Here is a 19,225-nt window from a genome sequence, read left to right as displayed (position 1 = left end):
TTTAACCCAACAAATTGCTTTACTACTGTGCTCAGACATCATTAATCACATTTCAGGCATCGTAGTAAATCGTAATATTAGTCATTCTGTTCTAAGTCAATTGTAATGTGTAAAAACCGTAAGTATTAGCTGTATAAATCGAAATGTAGCAATAAGTAGTAAACACGTGATGTAGACTTAATCTGTTTATTCAATTCATCTTTTCAAAACTATTGCCTGTTCTTGGGTGCATGACATGCTGCCATGTTCTGCACTGTTCTTCAGTTAGCTTCTGAGTCAGAAAGTTCTACTCCACCAGAATCAGAGTCCTCAGAGTTCTCAGAGTCAGACAATTTATGCTTTCTCTTCCCTCCATCCATGAACTCTGGTCTTCTACTACGGCCAAGCACTTGGCTCTTTGATTCGCTCTGTCTCCGTGCGGGATTCATGTAGAATCACGTGAGAGGCACGTCAGTGAACGGCAGAGTCTCGGCTCTCCGGAGCGCTTGAACCATACTTACTGAGCAGCGAACGGCAGAGATATTAATGAAAATATATCCCTATGTTGAAATCACACAAGGGCGTGTGATCTGACCTCAGAGGTGTGATACTTTTTGGGAGGTTTAAAATCCTACTCGTCATGTGGCAAGTCGGCTAAAAATCCTTCTCACCAGACAGAAAAAATGCTCGCTAATGGCGAGTGGTGAGTGCTAATTTTCAACGCTGTGGCCACCTCTGTTCTAGTTTTAGTTAAGCCTTAATGTTTACATTTAATAACTGAATCAGGGATGCACAATATTATTGTCAAATCATTAGTATCGCCCGATACTATTGAATATCGACCTATACTCCAAATTCTGCCTATACACACTTATTCAGAAGTTTAATTTGAATGTAAGCAGCAGTCTGTACAGTGCATGTATGTGACTACTTTGAGCTCATTTACCATTCACCAACGTAAATTATTTTATTCAATTTGGGTTAAATTGCTGTCTCATATGCTCCTTGTGAAAAGAGGTTATATTTACTGACTTACAATTATGAAATTGGCCAAATTTGCCCTGGTTGAGGGTGTTGTTATGATTTTCCTAAGGAAGTTTCAAGTATATATTTTTCTTATTTTGCACAATAAAATGAATATTACATAACAAATGAGATTAGAGTATGCACCATAATACAATATGTTACTTCCAATACAGAAGAGGGTTGATAATCTCTGCAATTATGGGCATGGAATAAAATATCGGTATTGGTTTCAGCTAAATGAGTTGTTAAATATAGGCATATCAGATATTGGCAAAAGAACCCAATATCATGCATCCATATATGTGAATACATTAAAATGGTCAAGTCTGAAGAAAACATGATCAGGGTTAATTAATATGACAGAACTGAGGAGGAAAGACTTCTCATAAGTCATTAAAAATACACTCTTCAAAGTTGATTTTTGTCTACAAATCTGTGACTCTGAGCTGATAAAGATGTGAAGAAACTTTAGTGTTTAGGTTTATTATATTAGCATGTTACAAGCTGCTTAAAGGCTTTTTTTCCTGAAGCTGTCCAGCCTTACCTGAATCCACCCTACCATTAAAGCCTCTTACACACTTCTCCCAGTTTAAATCTGCACTTTTCCCATTTAAATCTGTTCTGAAACCAGTTCAACATGAAGCTAAAGGATTATACTGTGTCAGAAGGACTCAAGTGGACGTTAAAACAGTTAAGTCGTGTATAGAGGCTACTAAAAACGTTAATGAGAGAAAAGAGTTGATAAATAAAATTATTTATCCTCTCATGAACTTAGTGTCCACTTTTAGTGAGAGTGTGCTGACAGGAGTTGCAGTTTTCCTCCAAACACATGTAGCAACAGTTTGATTCTGGCTAACTTTAGCACGTCGATGCTAATTACAGAAGCAGTCGTTTTGTTTACCTCTGCTGACCGCAGGGAGGGCGGTTTCTTCAAAGCCAGTTTGAAAGAAGTTTCCATGGCTCCGGTCATTTTCATAACTTCGGCTCCAGATCCACCTTTACTTCCCCGGGAAAAAAAACACCTCTTTCACTCTCTCCTGCGTTGCTCTTTAGCCGCCCAACAAACTCGCATCCCCGTTGAGCATGGATGGAGTTTACTCCAAAACGGGACCAGGAGCGCCTTCTTTAGCCTCCAGGAGAAACAAACAAAAAACTAAACTTTGAGCCGTTACACGTCCGAAAAGGAAAAAGAGGAAACACTAAAGTGTGACAGAAAGTGGGATAAATGTCCCATGTTGTCCTGAATTCCGTACACCTTAGAGTAAAGTAAATATCCAGCACGGTAGCTCCGTCAGATCCAGGAGTTCAGATTTCGATCCCTCCTCTCCAGATCTGAGAGTTGACGACATCTGTCTGCCCGGAGAGAGTGGGGCGTTCATGTGCCGTCGGGAATACTACAACTGATGATGGCTCTATGGTGTAGACAGAAAACGACTTCTTTTTAATATGTCATCGGTTTGTGGGTATTTTAATGGACAATAAAAAAACAACTGAAACATCTTTAAAATGCATAATGTCCTGATAAAAGTCCCTTTCTGAACAGCCCAAGTAGCCAGTTTTATTCCTGTCTAAAATGAACATTTTAGACTCCTGTTATCATTTTTTTCAAGGCAAGTTTATTTATATAGTACATTTCTGCAGGGCAATTCAAAGTGCTTGATCCTAGTTTTTAGTTTTTAAATTTTTAGTGTTTTATTACAATGTTTTTCTATCTTTTTTATTGTTTTTATTGTTTTATTTATTTGTTTATTTATTTCTATGTATTGTTTACAGCCCTTTGATCGACTGCTGTCTTCTTGAAGGTGCTCTATAAATAAAGTTGACTTGACTTGACTTGACAGAGATACAAATCAACAAAACATGTTTAAAAAATAATAATAATTGGAAAGCACATGAAAAATTGGAAAATACAATAAAACAAAATGAAATCTGAAAAAAAGTTAAATTTGATTTCAAGATATGAGCACAAAAGTCATAGTGCAGAGTTGTGCAGTAAAAAACAATATTAAAATAATTTGTTGAAATACTCTAACTAAATGGCAGCCACAAAGAAAAAATGTTCAAGAAAAATCTCATAATACAATTATTATTATTATTATTATTATTATTATTATTATTATTATTATTATTATTATTATTATTATTATCAACCCTACCAGGTACAGTTTCCCCTTATGAACTAAGTAGATACACATGTTTATCTACATCACTGTACATCCAGGGTTTTTTATTATTATTATTATTACTTAAGTTCCTTTCTGGAATGAACATTTTACACTTATTATGGAGGACTGTATTATGGAGGCATGTGTGCAACCAGATGTTTATTTCAGCAAGTATTTAGTAAATATGTTAAGCTTCTGTTCTTGATATTAGTTTAAAGTGCAACAAATCAATAATAGTTTAAATCAAATACATTTTCCAACTTAGTTCAGAGGGGAAAAAATAACTTGTAGAGTTGATTTCAGCACAAAAACTAGTACTTTTTTTTTTTTTTTTTTTTTTTTTTACATTTTAATTCAGAGAGGATTCATCTGAACCTCTTCTTACCTGGAAAAGAAAGAAAGAAAGAAGTCATAATAAAGTGATAGTAGAACTTGTATGAACCTGAAAAACAGCTCATTCCATTTTCCATTTACTTCAGTCTTGCAAGAATCTCTCCATATCACAATCTCTCTTTGCACTAAGTGCCCCTAAAAGTCGGACCATGAATTCCCCCTGCTCCAAAAACAGATAAATAATTCCCAAAGATATCAATACATTATTATAGTTGTTTTCATTTAAACTTGTTTTTTTTTTCACTTAAACTTGAATTAAATCGTTGCTTTGCTTTAATAACACAAAAAGATGAGAGTACTCATTTCGAAGCTGAGTTAAACGAGTCACGAAAGAGTCCGTGAACGCACCGTAGATCCTCCCTCTGACTTCTGACACTGTTGAAGTCAGATCTGACAATCAAGAAGAAGAAGAATCAAACCACAGAGGTGTGTTTTTAACAGACGCTCACCAAGGATAAACGTGTTTTGTAGTTTTATAGAAAATCTAACGGCACACTCGTTTTTACACTGTGTATTCTCGGTAAAACTCGTGAACTCCGAAACCGCAAACACAGTTCAGCTCCTGACGGTTGAACCACATGTTGTAGTTTTGTGTCTGCGCTTCCTAAAACAGTTGTTGGTGTTTCTCCCAATGACATAAGACATTGTCAGTATTTGCTGGTGGTGTGTTTGCTCTCAGCCGCCTGGGACACTCCTTCCTTTATTGCATAACTGCGGTGTGAGCGCTCGTTTCGTTTTACCTCCCGTGCCTGGAGGAGGGTGGGGGTGACGTCACGGCATTCAGTTAGTTACAGGGTGGTAAATTCAAAGGTGGGTGAAATGTGTGATCCAGATGTGGAGAAACCATGAATCCAAACAAAGTGGGATTTCTGCACAGAGCCTCCATTGATTTCAATTTATTTCCCAGTCTGTTATTAGAACTATGACATGTTTAAAGCAGCGGGTGAATTAAAAACTCATCATCTTTCCTGCAAGTGGAGCCAAAACGCAATAATTCTGAAGTTACTTTTACTCTGTGACAGACAAATATTCCTCGAAACACACAAAATCTTGACATCTGCATCTTTTATTGCACAACATTCCCATAAAATTGGGAAAAAATAATTTGAGGAGACAATTCTTTAAACATTCTGTACAAATACATGGAAATAAACTTGGGTATGTACAGTTTAACATGAACCGTTACACAAACCATGTGCAGCTAAATAATTTATGTATGTACAAAGAGGGCAAAGCAGAAAGAAACTCATACCTTCTCAACATAAAGTCAGGGTTGTACAAAATATAGGCAAGCGTTACTAAAGATTTCAATTTTTACCAGCAAGGTGAGCTCTCCAGAAGCCTGGGAGGCGTTTTCGACACATTTCCGACACATTTCCGTTAAGACTTGGATCATTTACAGGGTGCAGTTGGAGTTAAATGTTTCCTAATGTTTGCGTAGAGTTTGTAAAGTTACTTCCCAGCCACTAAGGGGAGTTTTTCTTCAGCTAAATAATCTTGATAAACTTCACATCCCTTGATTTTGAGGTGGTTTTGTTGGGCTAAGCTGTGACAGGGCAACATTGCAAGAATAATAAAAGTATTTTATCCTACTGTGCCTGTGAGTAAACCAATAAAACTGATTATTTTCTAACGATGACAACACAAAGCAAAGATGAAAACATGAAGCAAGTTTCATTGCCCTGCATCAGAAAAAAAACCAGACTCTGCGAACGTAATCTCCCCTTAGCGAATCGCGTTTTGTGTTTTCTGACTGGGAATAGTGTTAGCTGATACCTACTGTAACCCACTATAAGGCTCCTACTTCACTGCAGCAAACATCGAAACCGTAAACATCGTAAAAAGGTGGGAAGCTATAAAAGTGAGAAAATACTTCAGCATTTTGGTTTTAAAATAGATGATGTTTTCATTCCCCCCTACAGGAAAAAAATGACTCTTCTCTTCCTTCTTTGATCACAACTGAAGCAAAAAGAAAATGTTGTTTTGAGTGAATGATAAGGAAATCAACACCCTTATTTTTTTGTTTCTGGAGACCACAGCGTAGAGTCTGCAAACAGCTGATGCCGACTGATTAAAATAGTTTAAAAAGTGTTACCTCAGGGTTTTCTATGGAGCAGAGTCATCTACAGCCCATATGAAGATCTGAGGTAGAGCTGTACCTGTGATAAGAATGTCAAAAGCACTTTTAGCCAGTTTTGAAACAAAATGTTAGAACCAGAAATCACTGAGTTGATACTCCACGTGATCAGAAAACAGGCTGTGAGTCGGGGTGTGCGCTGCTGACAAACAAAACAAAAAACAAAAGAGTAAAATCTAACCTGTAAACAGACACATAAGATGAAATAACATAATTGGCATGAGATTGATAATGCTTATAATGATATTTACCTCAAAGAAATGCTTCAAAATGTCTGTTTTCTCGCCTGGGTTTTAGATTGTGCGGAAAAAGAAAAACACAGAAACAAAATCCATTCCTACTTTACTGAAGAGATATCTTTAAGTTTCATTCCTGACTAGAAAAAAATGAAAAAAGTCTTTGGCTTTGTGTCCAAAAATATAAGAATCCTGTCGTAAAAGAAACATTCGAACAACAGGAGAAGGTCGTTTCAGAGAAACCTCACAGAGCGGTCCTGGATCTGTGGGTCTGTGGTCTCTAGCCCCCCCCTTGTGGTGCAACAGCAGCATTACACCACGTTTAGCAGCAGGAGAAGTGAGACGGGGGGGGCGCAGGCTGTGGTCCGTGTGCACTGCTCAGACTCAGAGCAAAGATGGCATTTAGCCCAGGTGAGAGGTCACCTGACGCTCACGCTGACAGTTCCCAGGTGGGACTGGATTCCCGGTGGAAGTGGACTGCTCGAGTCTCATAGCAGGATCTGGGCCACGTAGGGGGAGTGAGTGCTGGCCACTGCGGCTAACAGGGGAAGGTCGCTGGACTCGATTCTGCAGAAAAGGAGAGAAGAGAAATCAGGATAAACAAACTCTTCGAATTCAGGGTGCAAACTCATCACAGGTGAAAAAAGGTGGCAACCAAGCAACCAACAGGGTTCCTACAGCTCAAGGTAAGCTAGATTTAAGACTTTTTAAGACTTTTTTAATGACGTTGGGAATTAAATTTAAAAACAAGTCTACAATGAACCTCAATTGAAACAAACAAAACTAACAAACAAAAACACCACATGAATTACCTGGGTTAGAGGCAATTTTAACCTAATGTTTATTTTACATAAAACATCACTTTTTTACCTTTTTTTTGACCCCATTTTTACAACTTTATGCCTATTTTGCCCCCATTCATCTTTTTTGGTCACTGTTGCAACCATTTTTGGAATTTTTTGCATGGTTTTTGAAATTTAATTTCAAATTTAATTTTCAATTTTGCTGCCATAATCAATTTTCCAAAGCCACTTTTGGATTTTTTTTGCCAATTTTTGTTCATTTTTTTCTCTCTCCAGGCACCCTAGGTAGAACCAAGACATGCGTCTGCTTTAAAAGTTCCTGGTGCAACCACATCACCGTTTTGTTAGTTCCACTATTATGATTACTTGATGTTGCCACAAAAGTAAATGAGAAAATTATTTAGAAAAATAGATAAATGTTGCTAATTTTTTTTTAACTTCAAACTAACATAAATCTTACCAATGTGTTCAAATTTTTAAGGCTTTTTAAATTTGGATTTGAGACTTTTTAATGCCAATTCAAGCCTTATTTTTAGAATTATGAATTCAATGCCTTTTAAGACTTTTCAAGGATCCGCGGGAACCCTGAACCAAGCAACCAACCTCCCCATGAAGAATAATAGCATACATTTTTTTCTGCTCTCAATCCCCTTTTCTTTCCTTTTCTTTTTCTTGCTGATTGATGTTTTCAGTTTTTATTTTGGTCCTCATGCTCTCGTTTTATGTCGCATGTTTCTTGAATTGTCTGGGTTCTTCTGACTTATGCAAGGGGCAACATCCAGTTAGTAAAAATGAAGCCTATGCGAAAGTGCAGAAAAGTCGCAGTTCATCGAGAATCTGCTTGAGGCTGGCTGCAGAAAGACCAGAAGTCACGTACACACCCAGCCATAAAAAAAACAGACTTTTACGGCATTAAAATACATATTTACAGCCTGGTTCAAAAAATGACTTGGGTCTAAAATGCTGATTTCACTATCGGCACACACTGCACAGTGAGTTACTTTTTTTCTATCTGTGTGGTTTAGAAGTTATTAAGATTGTTTCATTTTCCAATCAGACACAGCTCAGGTCACGTGACCAGCAGGTGATTTGTAGCTGCTCGAAGAAAAACTCATAGCAAATGTGGCTGCGTCTGCTTGTGTTCCTTGGTTTTATGTCCTGACTGTTGCCAAAGCACTTTGTAAACTTCTGTTTTCAAAAGTACTATAAAAATAAAGTTATTACTTTTATTATCATTATAAATTTCACAGCTTGTAAATATAAGAACTAATCTCAAAACTTTCTGATGTTTGTTGTAATGATGTTTATAATGTTTAAAGTGATAAGATCTGCATTGTGAGGCATGTTAACTGTGTTTATTATGTGTATCTAGTAATATGTTTTGTGTTGTCAGTCTGTGTGGACCCCAGGAAGATTAGCTTGTCTAGCTCGAGATCCTTTCAAACAAGGAATAACAATAAACATGAATTAAAATAATAAGTCCTATTTTGGATCCAAAACTGCAAATTTACCCAAAAAGTGACGAGTTTGCACCCCTGTAATTTTCCTTAAATTTCAGACTCCTCTCTTTCCTTTTCCTCTCTGCTTTCGTTGGTGAATCTGAGCATCATTACTGCCATCTGTTGACCAACAGCTGGAACGTTTGTTGCTTCACTCATGCGTGCAACAAAAACAACCTGTCAGAGCCCGGCTCACAGCAGCTGTGACTTTAACAGAAACACTCACCCTAAGACCATGCCCAGTTCTTTCACATGGACTCGCGTCTGGCCCTTTAAATACGCAGCCAGCATCTTGCTCTTGAAGTAGATTTCCTGCAGGCGGTCCTCAAGGTGCATTATACACTGGAGAAAGAGATTAGTATGGTTAATCACACAGATTTCATTACTTTACACAGGATTAATAACTCTCTGAGGTGTAACGTACAAAGTTGGGCGACAGGTTGAGTTTGTAGAGCTGGTGGGTGGACTGTAACAAGCTGGACACCAGGCTGGACACCAGGACCTCCTTCCCCAGCTTGTTGACGTCTGTGACTCGTCTCTGACTGCTGGCCACCTGAACCGTCCACTTGTCGGTGTCTGCGATAATGCAGACGGCTTCGGCTATGGGCTCATCCAGAACTGGATGCTGGAGAGGAGGAGACGGTTAGAGAGCGCGTCACGGGTCTGAGTCTGGTTAAAGACAGACACCCTGTTATTCCTGAGTAAACTTTGAGTCTTTTACCTGAACAGCATGGGACAGTTCAGCTGTGAGGCTCTGTTTTAGCTTCTCATCACTGGGCATCCCATGCAGCACGAAGTCCGGCACGTAGGTGGGGCAGTAACCTCCGAACAGAGAACGGCCGAAATTTGCGATGGTTGGCTTCGAGTAGTTTTCGACCAGCTTCGCCCTGACAAATCAAACATACAATATACATAAAAACGCACAGAAAAACAGAGAAGCTGACTGTTTGAACACAGGAGCAGTGATGGATCCTTCACTCACCCAGGAAAGGGCACCAGCACCTCCTCCTGCCAGTCCTCCGTCTCCTCACTCTCGCTGTCCCCCAGTGCGCTGTCCGAGCTCTCGTTGCGTGGGATCTCCCAGTCGTTGAGAGGCACAGCTTTCCTCTTTTGGTCCTCTTTGCTGCTGCTGCTGCTTCCATCCTGGGGGACAGGGACGGACAGCAGGAGACCCTTGTCCTGCTCAGCAGAACAGCCCCTGCAGCAGCAGGTGTCGGAGGAGTCCGTAGACCCACACCTGCACCTCCTCTGAACATCCAACAAAGTGTCCCCCCTTCTGCTGGACCCCACCTCTGCACCTAAGCACAGACCCAAACCCCGGACTGGGCCCTGAAAACCCTGAGCCCCTAAGTCACGTGACCGTGGGACCCCCGAGGGGTCCAGCAGGTCTTTGTGCAGACTGTCTGTGGTGCGGGTCTCCTGTCGTTTGACTGTATCGTCTATAGTCCTTGTCTCCACGGGGTTCTCCAGACTGAAATACTCATCGAAATCGTCCATACAGTTGGGGCTCCACCGAGGCATCTTACTGGACACCCGCTGCAGAGGTGGAGCTGCCTTGGTCTGTTTGCTTTGGTCCTCTGATGTGCTGCTGCTGCTGCTGCTGGTCTTGGAGTCCAGTGCTCTCGGCTGATACAGATGTTGTTGCTGCTGATGCAGGAGCAGCTGCTGATGCAGCAGATGTTTGTCCTTGAGGTGTTTCTTGTGCTTTTTGATTTCTTCCTCCACCTTCCTCCCGCGGCTCTCTGTGTCGGACTCTGGGGACATGGAGTCCCCGATGAGGAAAGTGACTTTAGTGGCTGGCTCTTCCTCCTCTGTTAGACTCAACGCCATGGGCCCGGCGATGGGAACTGGCACAGCAGCCGCCGGCTTCTTGTCTGGGGGTTTCTTCTCCAGAGGGATCCCCAGAGGCGGAGGAGCCGGGCGCTGGCTGCCTGCATCCATCACGGTCTCTGCCCCAGAGTTTGTACCCTCTGCCGTACCAGGACTCGTGGATGGACTCGATGGAAGGGTTGTAGATGGGACAGAGGGTTTCAGGTCACTCCTGGTCTCTGTATCCAGCACAGGGACCTGCTCCCGGGGGGACGCTGAGCCCACACGCAGCACAGTCTCCAGTCGAGTCTCAGTGCTGAGAGGGCTGCTGGACTCCCTGCACAGCTCCCCAGGTTCAGATGTTTCTGTAGTCCTGATCTCAGGGTTGGTACCCTGACTGTGTCCTGACTGAAGCACACTGCTCCTGGACCCTTGACTCTCACTGCTGTCCTCATCGTCCTCATCTTCCTCGTCCTCCTCATCCTCATCTTCCTCCTTGGGCGTGTCCCCGGCTCTGTGCTCCACCTCCGTGTCTGTGTACGTGCTGCTCTGCAGGCTGTTGTCTGAGGGGTAGCTGCTGTCCTCCGCCTCAGTCTGCCTGCCGCTGGCTCCTTCAGACAAATAGTCCCCGCTGGGTTTGTGGACGGTGACCAGGACGTAGTCCGACTCCTCCACCTCTCCTTTCCTCAGGGAGGTGGTGATGAGGGAGCCGGGCATGACGATGGCCTCGTCCTCGGCGCTGTCCAGCATGTGGGTCTCCAGCAGCTCCGAGCAGCGGATGAAGTACGTGAGAACGTAGAGGAGTCTCTGGACCAGCTCCTGCCTGCGGCCGACGACCACCGTCCTCGATAACCGCACGGGTGACCCAATGGCTCCGTACAGGTCGCCTGGACAAACAGAGGAGATGTTAGAGTCACTGATCAGGTTTTTAGACGGATCAGTAAAAAGTGATGTTGGAAAAATATGTCCAACACATTTAAGTGGATCAGCATCAGCAACTTTTTTTTATTACAATTTTTTTTCTTCATTTTTTCAGAGGACATGGTTTAATGCTTTGTATTATGTTTCCCTTTTTAAAGGTTTAGACAAACGCTCACAAGACTTTTTTAGATTTTTTTTGGGAGATCAACGTCAGACTTCTGATTTTTTCTCTATGCACAGATCACGTTTGCATTGGAGTAAAGTGGCTTGGGCCTTTCCATTTACCCAAAAAAACACTAGAAAGTGACAGAAGACGGTGTTTTGAAAGAGATTAAATAGATAGGGTGTCTGCTGGAATTGCCTGAAGTTGATATGCAGAGAATTGTCCAGGTATATTGTACAGCACCATGTAGAAAATCGTATAAAGGCTTTAAAATGTCTTTATATCTTTGAAGCTTTCAAGGTAATTTTCAAAGAATTCTGACTTTTTTCTCATAAAAATAGTATTTAACAAAAAAAAGGACTTTTTTCAGTGGCCCCTGTCCTCTTAAGTACATTTTTCTCCTTCCTTATTTCAACTTTTTTTTTCCTTGTTGAAAATAGAGGCCCCAAAAAATTATTTAACATTCAAATACTGCTGAATTTTGAAGATCTTTATCCAGGTAATATTGTTTCCATAAAGATAGGAGTGAAAAAAGTTAAGGCAGGCTCTCCTGGCAGCTGGCAAAAAGCCCATCACTTGAAAATGAACGGTTTGAAATAGACAAATTTGATCTCATCTGGAATAAGTGGATTGGATTTATCTGACTCTACTTTCTGGTATTCTTCTTCAACCTCCTCCCTTTTTTTATTTGTACCTAGGTATTAATTTTTATGAGTGAGGTAACATATGTGGACGTTATATGAAGATTTACATACATTTAAAATGTAAACAGCAACAATAAATATGTTCAACAGTATATTTTTTAAGATGCACCAATTCTACTTAAGTGTAAATATAAAAGACTGGAAAGAAGTTTGTATAAGACTTGCTTAATTATATATCAATTTTCAACAAAAAATAAAGAATTATAATAAAAAAAGAGAACAGAAGCCATAGGGTGCAGTTACCAGTTCAGTCCACCAGGTGTCACCAAGAGCTCACTTTGCATTTGCTTTTTATGTCACTTGAGGTGAAAGTGCAAACCGACTCAACGTGCTCCTTAAGATGTTTGTGTATTTATAGGAAGTCATCACCTGCCTCATGCGTCTGTAAATCAACTGTGATTAACACCGTTTCAAATCAGCAACTTTTGTTGAAATGCATCTGGATTTCCTCTGATCCAATTTCCCCAATGAGGCAAAAATCAACTTCTCAGCCACGAGAGATGAAAGAAATTAAGGGTTAAGAGTGTTTTATTTAAATGATTTGTTGTATTGTTGAATCTGAATTCAAAAACCTGGAAACATCTGTGTGAAATGTCAAGACCAATACAAGTGTTGTATTTTTCTCCAACCCTTCAGGTGCATTGAGATGAAAAAACAAGGCTGTGTCCAAGCTGAGTGTGTGTGTTTGTGTGTGTGTTTTTGTCGCCTCACCTAGCTGTGCCCACAGCGGGTTGTAGGGATTCGTCTTTGCCAGCTTATCGACGCTTTTTGAGGAGTGTTTCTCAAGGAAGATCTTGATTGGAGGCTGCCCATTGGGCATGACGGTGGGCACCCAGGCCAGGTGATTGGTCAGGATGGCTGTCAATAACGCGGGGAGGAATCTACAATAAAATACAAAAGTTGCTCAGCACAAAGAAACAGTATCATCTGTGGAGTTCAAAAGTGAAAAAAGTGAAATAGCTTTTTTCCCTAACTTTCCCTTTGACCTAGTTTGGTTGGATCAGATGTTCCTCGTTGAAAGGAAACTTAAGACGTGCATTTCTGGTCCAGTTCAACAGGACAGCGTTTGTTTCACCCGACACGTACGTTTGCACAAAAAAATGACACAAGCATTCCTGAAGCGTGACTCACTCCTCGGTCTTTGACCACAAGAGTCTACTTCCCTTCCTGTCTCATGACTCGACACGTCATGGGACTCAAGTTCAGTCACGTGCTGGAGCGCAGATGTGGCTGCAGCAGCCCTCGGCGGGGATAATGACGGGATAACGACTGTTTGACACAAAGCATTGTGTCTCCAAGGCAACCACTTTGCGTCTTTTCTGAGTCGACAGAAAAAGTAAATCTGGAGTCTTCAGCGTTTTTACACATCAAAGTTGAAAACATTAGCATCTTTTATTGCTTACTTAAACACTCTTAACTGAATCGGAGTGATGTTCAATAAAACCCTTGCTACCAATTCATAAATGTACAATTAGGATTGACATGGCTTTGTAACAGTGACAATAGAAATTAGAGCCTGGCAGGGATCTTCTCATTCACAGCTCTCTGTGTGGCTGACAAATAAACGCTAAGAGGGAGAAACATTCACTGTGTGTGTCTTAGAAAGAAAAAGACTACAGACTATGAGAATGTGGGAGACTGAATGGGGAGTTTGTGTGAAGCTACATGTGTTTTTCTTTAGATATGCTTGTCTAGGAAGTGCACGCCAACAAAAGATGGGGAAAAAAAACGTACTTCTGGTGCACGTCTTTCCTTCTCTATTTCTTGGGGCTTCCCCGATTTTCTGTTTTCCACAATAACTCGGTTCAGATTCAGCTCCCTTATCCCCTGCCTGGGACTTTTCTGACTGACTGACAGCGGACCAGGTGTGAGCCACTCACTGGTTCTTGGAGGCCTGCTCCATCAGCAGGGAGAGCTCCCTCATGAAGTGACCGCAGAGCTGGTTCTTCTCAGAAGCTCCAGACATCATCGTCAACCAGACGGGCTCGGCCACGCGGGGCATGGTGTAGAGGTCGCAGATGGTCATCCTGGAGAAGAGAGGAGAGGTGCAGCGAGGGAGGCCAGGATGAAAGAGGGACAGCGAATAAAAGGGAAGGAGGGGAAGAGATAGAAAACAGACAGAGAGGGAACAGGAGCGTTATTGTCGGGGTAAACAAAAGAGATCTCAGTTCACAGAGATTCACTGTCTGCCCTGAGGCCATGGGAGACCCTGGTTGTGTGAGTGGGGGTTTGTAACAGTCTGCAAAACTTGTGTGCACTCTCACACAACCCTGCTTCTTGCCCTGTACAGTGTGCGACTGTGTATGTCCATCTGTATGTGGCTCAGCTGAGGCATTTGTCCATTGAGGAGGACTGGAGTTTCCACAGAGCGTGGGGCCTGTTGGTGAGCATGTCTCGGCTCGGGGCCAAGCGTTGACACAGGGGCAGAGGGGAATCTCTGCGGCCTGAGGAATGTGGAGAATCAGGCGTTTATGAAAGATGGGCTGCAGCTGCTGGAGAAATGGTGCAGATATTTACAAAACACGCACTTCCTCAAAGATGAGGTATTTCTGGTTCTGTGTTCCTGAGGCTGTATCACACTTGCTTTCTTCAGAGAAAACAGCGAATGAAAACTTCTCTGCAAGTTTGATGCAATCTACAGATCTCGAGTTCAATCACGAGCTGTAAGCAAGTCTCTTCCTGTGCTACATCAACAAACCATTTGACCGAGAATCAACCCAGGCGGGCTGCATGCTGAGAAAAAGCACAGGTGTCACACGGTGAAAGTCACCCTCTAGTATTCCAGTATAAGGAGCTATTTCGGTTCATGAGTTTTCCAGAGAAAACAGGAAGCTCATGTGTGGTCTGTGTTTGCACACTCATAAGAGGAAGTCATCAACTCAGGGTAAAAGAGGAACAAATGAGCCCAAGTCTGTTGCAATGCATCAACTTACAGGTACCAACATATCAACGCTAAGGAGGTTGTTAGCGGGGTTACGTAGGAGCATAGAAACAAAGGATTAACAGACTATCCTTTGAAAAAACAAACAGCTACGCATCACGCTTAACTGAATCATGAGTCTTGTGTTTACTTTCTTCCGGGTAAACCTGGAACTGTTGATCCCTTTTCTTTTAAGCAACAAATTGTTCAACAAGAACAAGTTTTTACAAGTGCAGCTCTACTTGAGAAACTCACAAAGCCTCCAATAAGACTTTAGGAGGGATGGGCATTAATCAGATTTTATTGATATCAATGCCCTCATCGATCCGATTCTTTATCGATTCCCTTATCAATTGTTTCTGTGAATTATTTCTGTAAAGAAAAGTAAGTAGATATATTATTGCCTCATGTAGGCCATCTAGTGTCTCAAAGTGGTTATAGCAGTCGTTTAAGTTGTTTGGAACCTTGCCATAATTATGAAGCTAGCCATGAGCCTTTACAGTATTTTTTACAAAGAGTAGCCGTGAAATGTTTCCGCGATGAAAGTTGAAATTCTATTCTGAAGCCGAAGTTAAACTGATGTATGCTAACGTTTGCATCAAGCTAGCACAATTTTGTTTAGATTGTTTTTGTAAATAAGGAGAATTTTACCACATTGAGTGTATTATTTTTTTGTGTGCGGTTCTTTATTAAAACTTAAAGCAGAAAATGGTGAATCAGAGTTGTTTTGAGAAACGTGATCTAACTGCTAAGCTAACATAGCTACAAAGGCTAATGATATCAATCGACTGAATTTCTTATCGATTCTCAACAGGAACCGTTTTTTCCCGTCCCTAAACTTAAGGTGATTGAATCATAAAATCCGATCTCATCTGACTAAAATTGTTTGACGAATCACAGACAGACCAGGGACAGTGTGATCCCAGGGTTTCAGACCTGACCCATTATTTCAACCACAGCATCAAATGAGCGGATCAAGCTTTGTTGAAAACAGGGATGATGGATGGATGGATGGATGGATGGATGGATGGATGGATGGATGGATGGATGGATGGATGGATGTAAACAAGAAGGACTTATCATTGTTATTTTTTAACCTCCACTTGACCTGCTATTTCTGGCGTCCGTTTCCCTTCCGAGGCCGAGCCAGTGCTTGATGAGCAGCAGATCTGGTCTCAGCCTCTCCACAGCAGCTGTTCAGGTGAACTCTGAAGAGCACGGCTGTGACGGGAAACTCAATTGATGCTGCAATGGAATAACCCCAGGATGGAGGGCGGCATTTCAAACATTTACCCTGCCACTTTCTGTCATATCTCTTTTTTTAACAAATAAAATCTAACAATTTCTGTGGATTTTGTTGCTTCACAGAAACATACACACACATTTTAGTCTGAGTCCATGTAAAATGGTTTTACCTCTCTGAGAACTCCCTCTTGGACTCAGACTGCCGCCCCCCCACGTAACCCCATTATAGACTGGTGTCACTTTTATGTTCACATGCCTCTGCTAAGTGAGCAGCTTATCTTTGCCAGCATGCGTGGCTGTATGTGCATGCCCGCCCTCCAACTACGTCAAAGCTGAATCAAGCAAAGGCATTTCTTCCAGTTTCCTTGTGTAATGTTCCATGAAGTCAAAACCCCTTAATGGCAAAGGTGGTCTCACTTATATTTAGCCGCTGTCTGAAGGTGAGATTTTACAGATATTTTGTTTGTCAGAGGCAATAGCGTTCCTCCAGCTGGCACTCGCATATTATTTACTATTCTGGTGCCCATGGCCAGTGTCTGAGGTAGATAGGGTTGCCACTCAGGAGGCTTGGGTTGCTGTGGCCAGCCGCCAACAGGCATATGACTGCAGCAGTGAGGACCTCGGATGGAGAACTGCCAGCCTGTGTGTGCGTGGCGAGTGAAAGTTGGGTCTGGCGTTTAATTAGTATCAAAATCAGAACATATTCGAACAAGGTGTGTGCTCATGATATCAGTACGCAGAACAGTAAATCCAGGAGCTGAAAACATTGTCACCAGGGAGTGGGAGAAATCTAGAGTCCTACAAATGAGGCAGAAATGAGACACTCGCCACATACGAGCATGTGTTCATCACTTCTTTAATGTAGTGGTTGTTCTAAAGTTGAGAAGAAACTGCTAAATTCTACAACTTTGAGTTAACTTAGCCTACACAGAACCACAGGCCAAGCACAGGAACTCCCAGCATGCATTGTAGCTAATGCACAACATCTATGGTTTGCTCAAGACAGGTGGGAAACCTTAGGTTTCCTCTTTTTCTTCAACCAAACATATTACAACACCTCTTTCTGGGCTCTGTGAGCAGCTTCAAACTGTCGCCACACGATTACGATTTTTGGGGTGCTGATTCGATTTTAATAACGATTCTTCAATATTTACAATTTTAAGTTTTCTTTTTCAACACTAGACCATGTAGAAAAAAGTTAAACGATGATGATAAGGTCTACAGACCCCATCAGGAGCTGTATTTTCCTATGAAATGCACATCACGAGAGTCAGAGAGCAACATTTCACCCCCTGCTGGAGAAAAGTGGTACTTTTTTCCCAGTACAGTTTATAAAACAAAGAATCCCAATTTTGTTATTGTCAAACAAAAAAATTCTGATATATCCTTTTTTGAATTTTTCCCCCACCCCTTACGGACAACATCTTGCTGCACAGAGAACATGACACAATTCACTTTTCTTTTTTTTTTGCTTCTTCTTCCTGTATCCATAGCAACAGCAACAACAACAACAACATCAGCAGCAGGAGCACCGCGGAAAACGAACAGTCCGGAGCAGTCCTAACTATTTTACAGCTAGGACTTCCAGTACTCAAAAGACCAAGATTCCTTGCGAACAGAGTACGCATGAAACACAACGGCATCGGTGGGACAGTGCCGATCCATGGTGCCAATCCAGGCGACCAGCTCCAGGCCTTTTTTTACCAGCGCTCTCAGCTACTTGATTAAAAATGTTACCTCTGATGCACTTTCTTTGATTTTTGCTGCATCACCAGTCTACAGGGTTTAAAAGTTCACATTTAAATGTAAACTCCTGTTCATGCTGAATTGAGCTGAACGATTGTGGAAAATAATCTAATTGCGATTTTTTAGTTCAATTTTGCGATTGTGGTTTAGCACGCGATTTTGTTTGGGAGGGACTTTTATCTTCTATATTATTCACTTTACGGAAGCACCACGTCATTCCATAGCACATCATACATGACAAAGGATATTGTCAACATATAAACATTTCTTTACTGCAATTTTTGATTGAAAAAGAAAAAGGAACACTGTAAAATTCGGCTGACCACCTGTTGTAGCTAAGAGTAACAAACTATATAGAAAAAAGTGAACAAAGGGTATTAAGGAAGAAGGTTAGGGCCACTGGGAAAAAAATAAATTAAATAAAAATCTTAGAATTCTTACTTTTTTTCATAAAAAAATAGTAATAAAAAAATACCTTTTTTTCAGTGGTCCTAATCCTTTTCTACAGAATTCTGACTTTAAGAATTCTTTATTTTTTCTTCAAAAAATTAGAAAGAAACAAACAACTGAACGTCTTTTTTTTCTTTTTTTTTTCAGTGGCCCTTATCCTCTCCTGTAGGGTATGGCTCTGCCAGCCATAGTCATTCTATTGCAGAACTCTGATACAAGTTACTATGTTTCCTCCGGGTCTGTATACATGAAACTCTTTTTTTTAATTGCAGATAAATATTGACTTCCATTATTTCATCTATTCATTTTTTGCCTTATACCCAAAACATTACCAGTCTTATCCCACAGTAGAGCATGCAGGTTATTATTTAACACTGGTATCGGATCAGTATTGGTCGATACCTAAAGCCCAGATATCGATATCAGTATCTTGGTATAAAGGAGTAACCCTGGGGTGATTTTCTGTGTCTTAAAAAACAGAATATGAGCTGTTTTTTTCAAAAGGTTATGGTGTTAACATGGTCATATGCAACCGGGTTAATGACTGCATGATCACAGCAGCATCTCAGATCAGCGCAGGATTACAGCATCCTTTACCTCAACTTTATCACCTTCAGATCCTGTAAATTCACTTGACGTCACAGAAAAACTGAACTCTCTCCAACCTTTTTGTAGCAGATCCCTAACACCTCCATTTTTCTTGCTCTCTCATCACTTTAAGAACATAATTATTTCATCATCTCAGAGCCTATGAGAGGCTTATTTTGTTCATCTAGTCAAAGCACATGACTCTTCCTGATGACGTATCATCAGCAAAAAGACTCCAAATGATGCTGCTAACTCTGTTAACCTTACCAGCTATGCCACAGTGGAATTAGAGGTATGTGCAAAGTAGTTCTCAGATCGTTAAAGCTGTCCAAATGTTTGTCTCATAACACGAGTAACACAGGGTAAGTATGGGCACTGGGTGACCTACTTTCAGGGGCACAGAGACTGAGCTACAGGTTTATGCAACTTTAAGTCAACACA

At 41.3% G+C, this 19,225-nt stretch overlaps 2 protein-coding genes across 5 annotated transcripts in view; both read right to left on the bottom strand.

The window, feature by feature from the left end:
- Positions 1-2,353, bottom strand: part of rapgef6 (Rap guanine nucleotide exchange factor (GEF) 6) — a 228,330-nt gene extending 225,977 nt beyond the window's left edge. For both annotated transcript variants that reach the window (XM_074672524.1, XM_074672525.1), the window contains exon 1: positions 1,907-2,353. In XM_074672524.1, coding sequence (XP_074528625.1) covers positions 1,907-1,981 — 75 coding nt within the window. In that variant the 5' untranslated portion in view covers positions 1,982-2,353. The remainder of the gene's footprint in view (positions 1-1,906) is intronic.
- A 2,271-nt stretch (positions 2,354-4,624) lies between these two features.
- fnip1 (folliculin interacting protein 1) overlaps positions 4,625-19,225 on the bottom strand; it is a 49,788-nt gene continuing 35,187 nt past the window's right edge. For all 3 annotated transcript variants that reach the window (XM_074672528.1, XM_074672530.1, XM_074672529.1), the window contains 7 exons: positions 13,716-13,862; positions 12,547-12,716; positions 9,221-10,934; positions 8,960-9,125; positions 8,663-8,863; positions 8,465-8,580; positions 4,625-6,503 (listed from right to left, as the gene is read on the bottom strand). In XM_074672528.1, the coding sequence (XP_074528629.1) occupies positions 6,425-6,503; positions 8,465-8,580; positions 8,663-8,863; positions 8,960-9,125; positions 9,221-10,934; positions 12,547-12,716; positions 13,716-13,862 (2,593 nt within the window). In that variant the 3' untranslated portion in view covers positions 4,625-6,424. The remainder of the gene's footprint in view (positions 6,504-8,464; positions 8,581-8,662; positions 8,864-8,959; positions 9,126-9,220; positions 10,935-12,546; positions 12,717-13,715; positions 13,863-19,225) is intronic.

This window comes from Halichoeres trimaculatus, unplaced genomic scaffold (assembly GCF_033239565.1).
Source record: "Halichoeres trimaculatus isolate MK-OKI-2021-1 unplaced genomic scaffold, fHalTri1.1 fHalTri1_scaffold_6, whole genome shotgun sequence".
Lineage (NCBI taxonomy): Eukaryota > Metazoa > Chordata > Actinopteri > Labriformes > Labridae > Halichoeres > Halichoeres trimaculatus.
The sequence above is the reverse complement of the archived record's forward strand: the minus strand, read 5'-3'. Positions and strand labels throughout refer to the sequence as shown.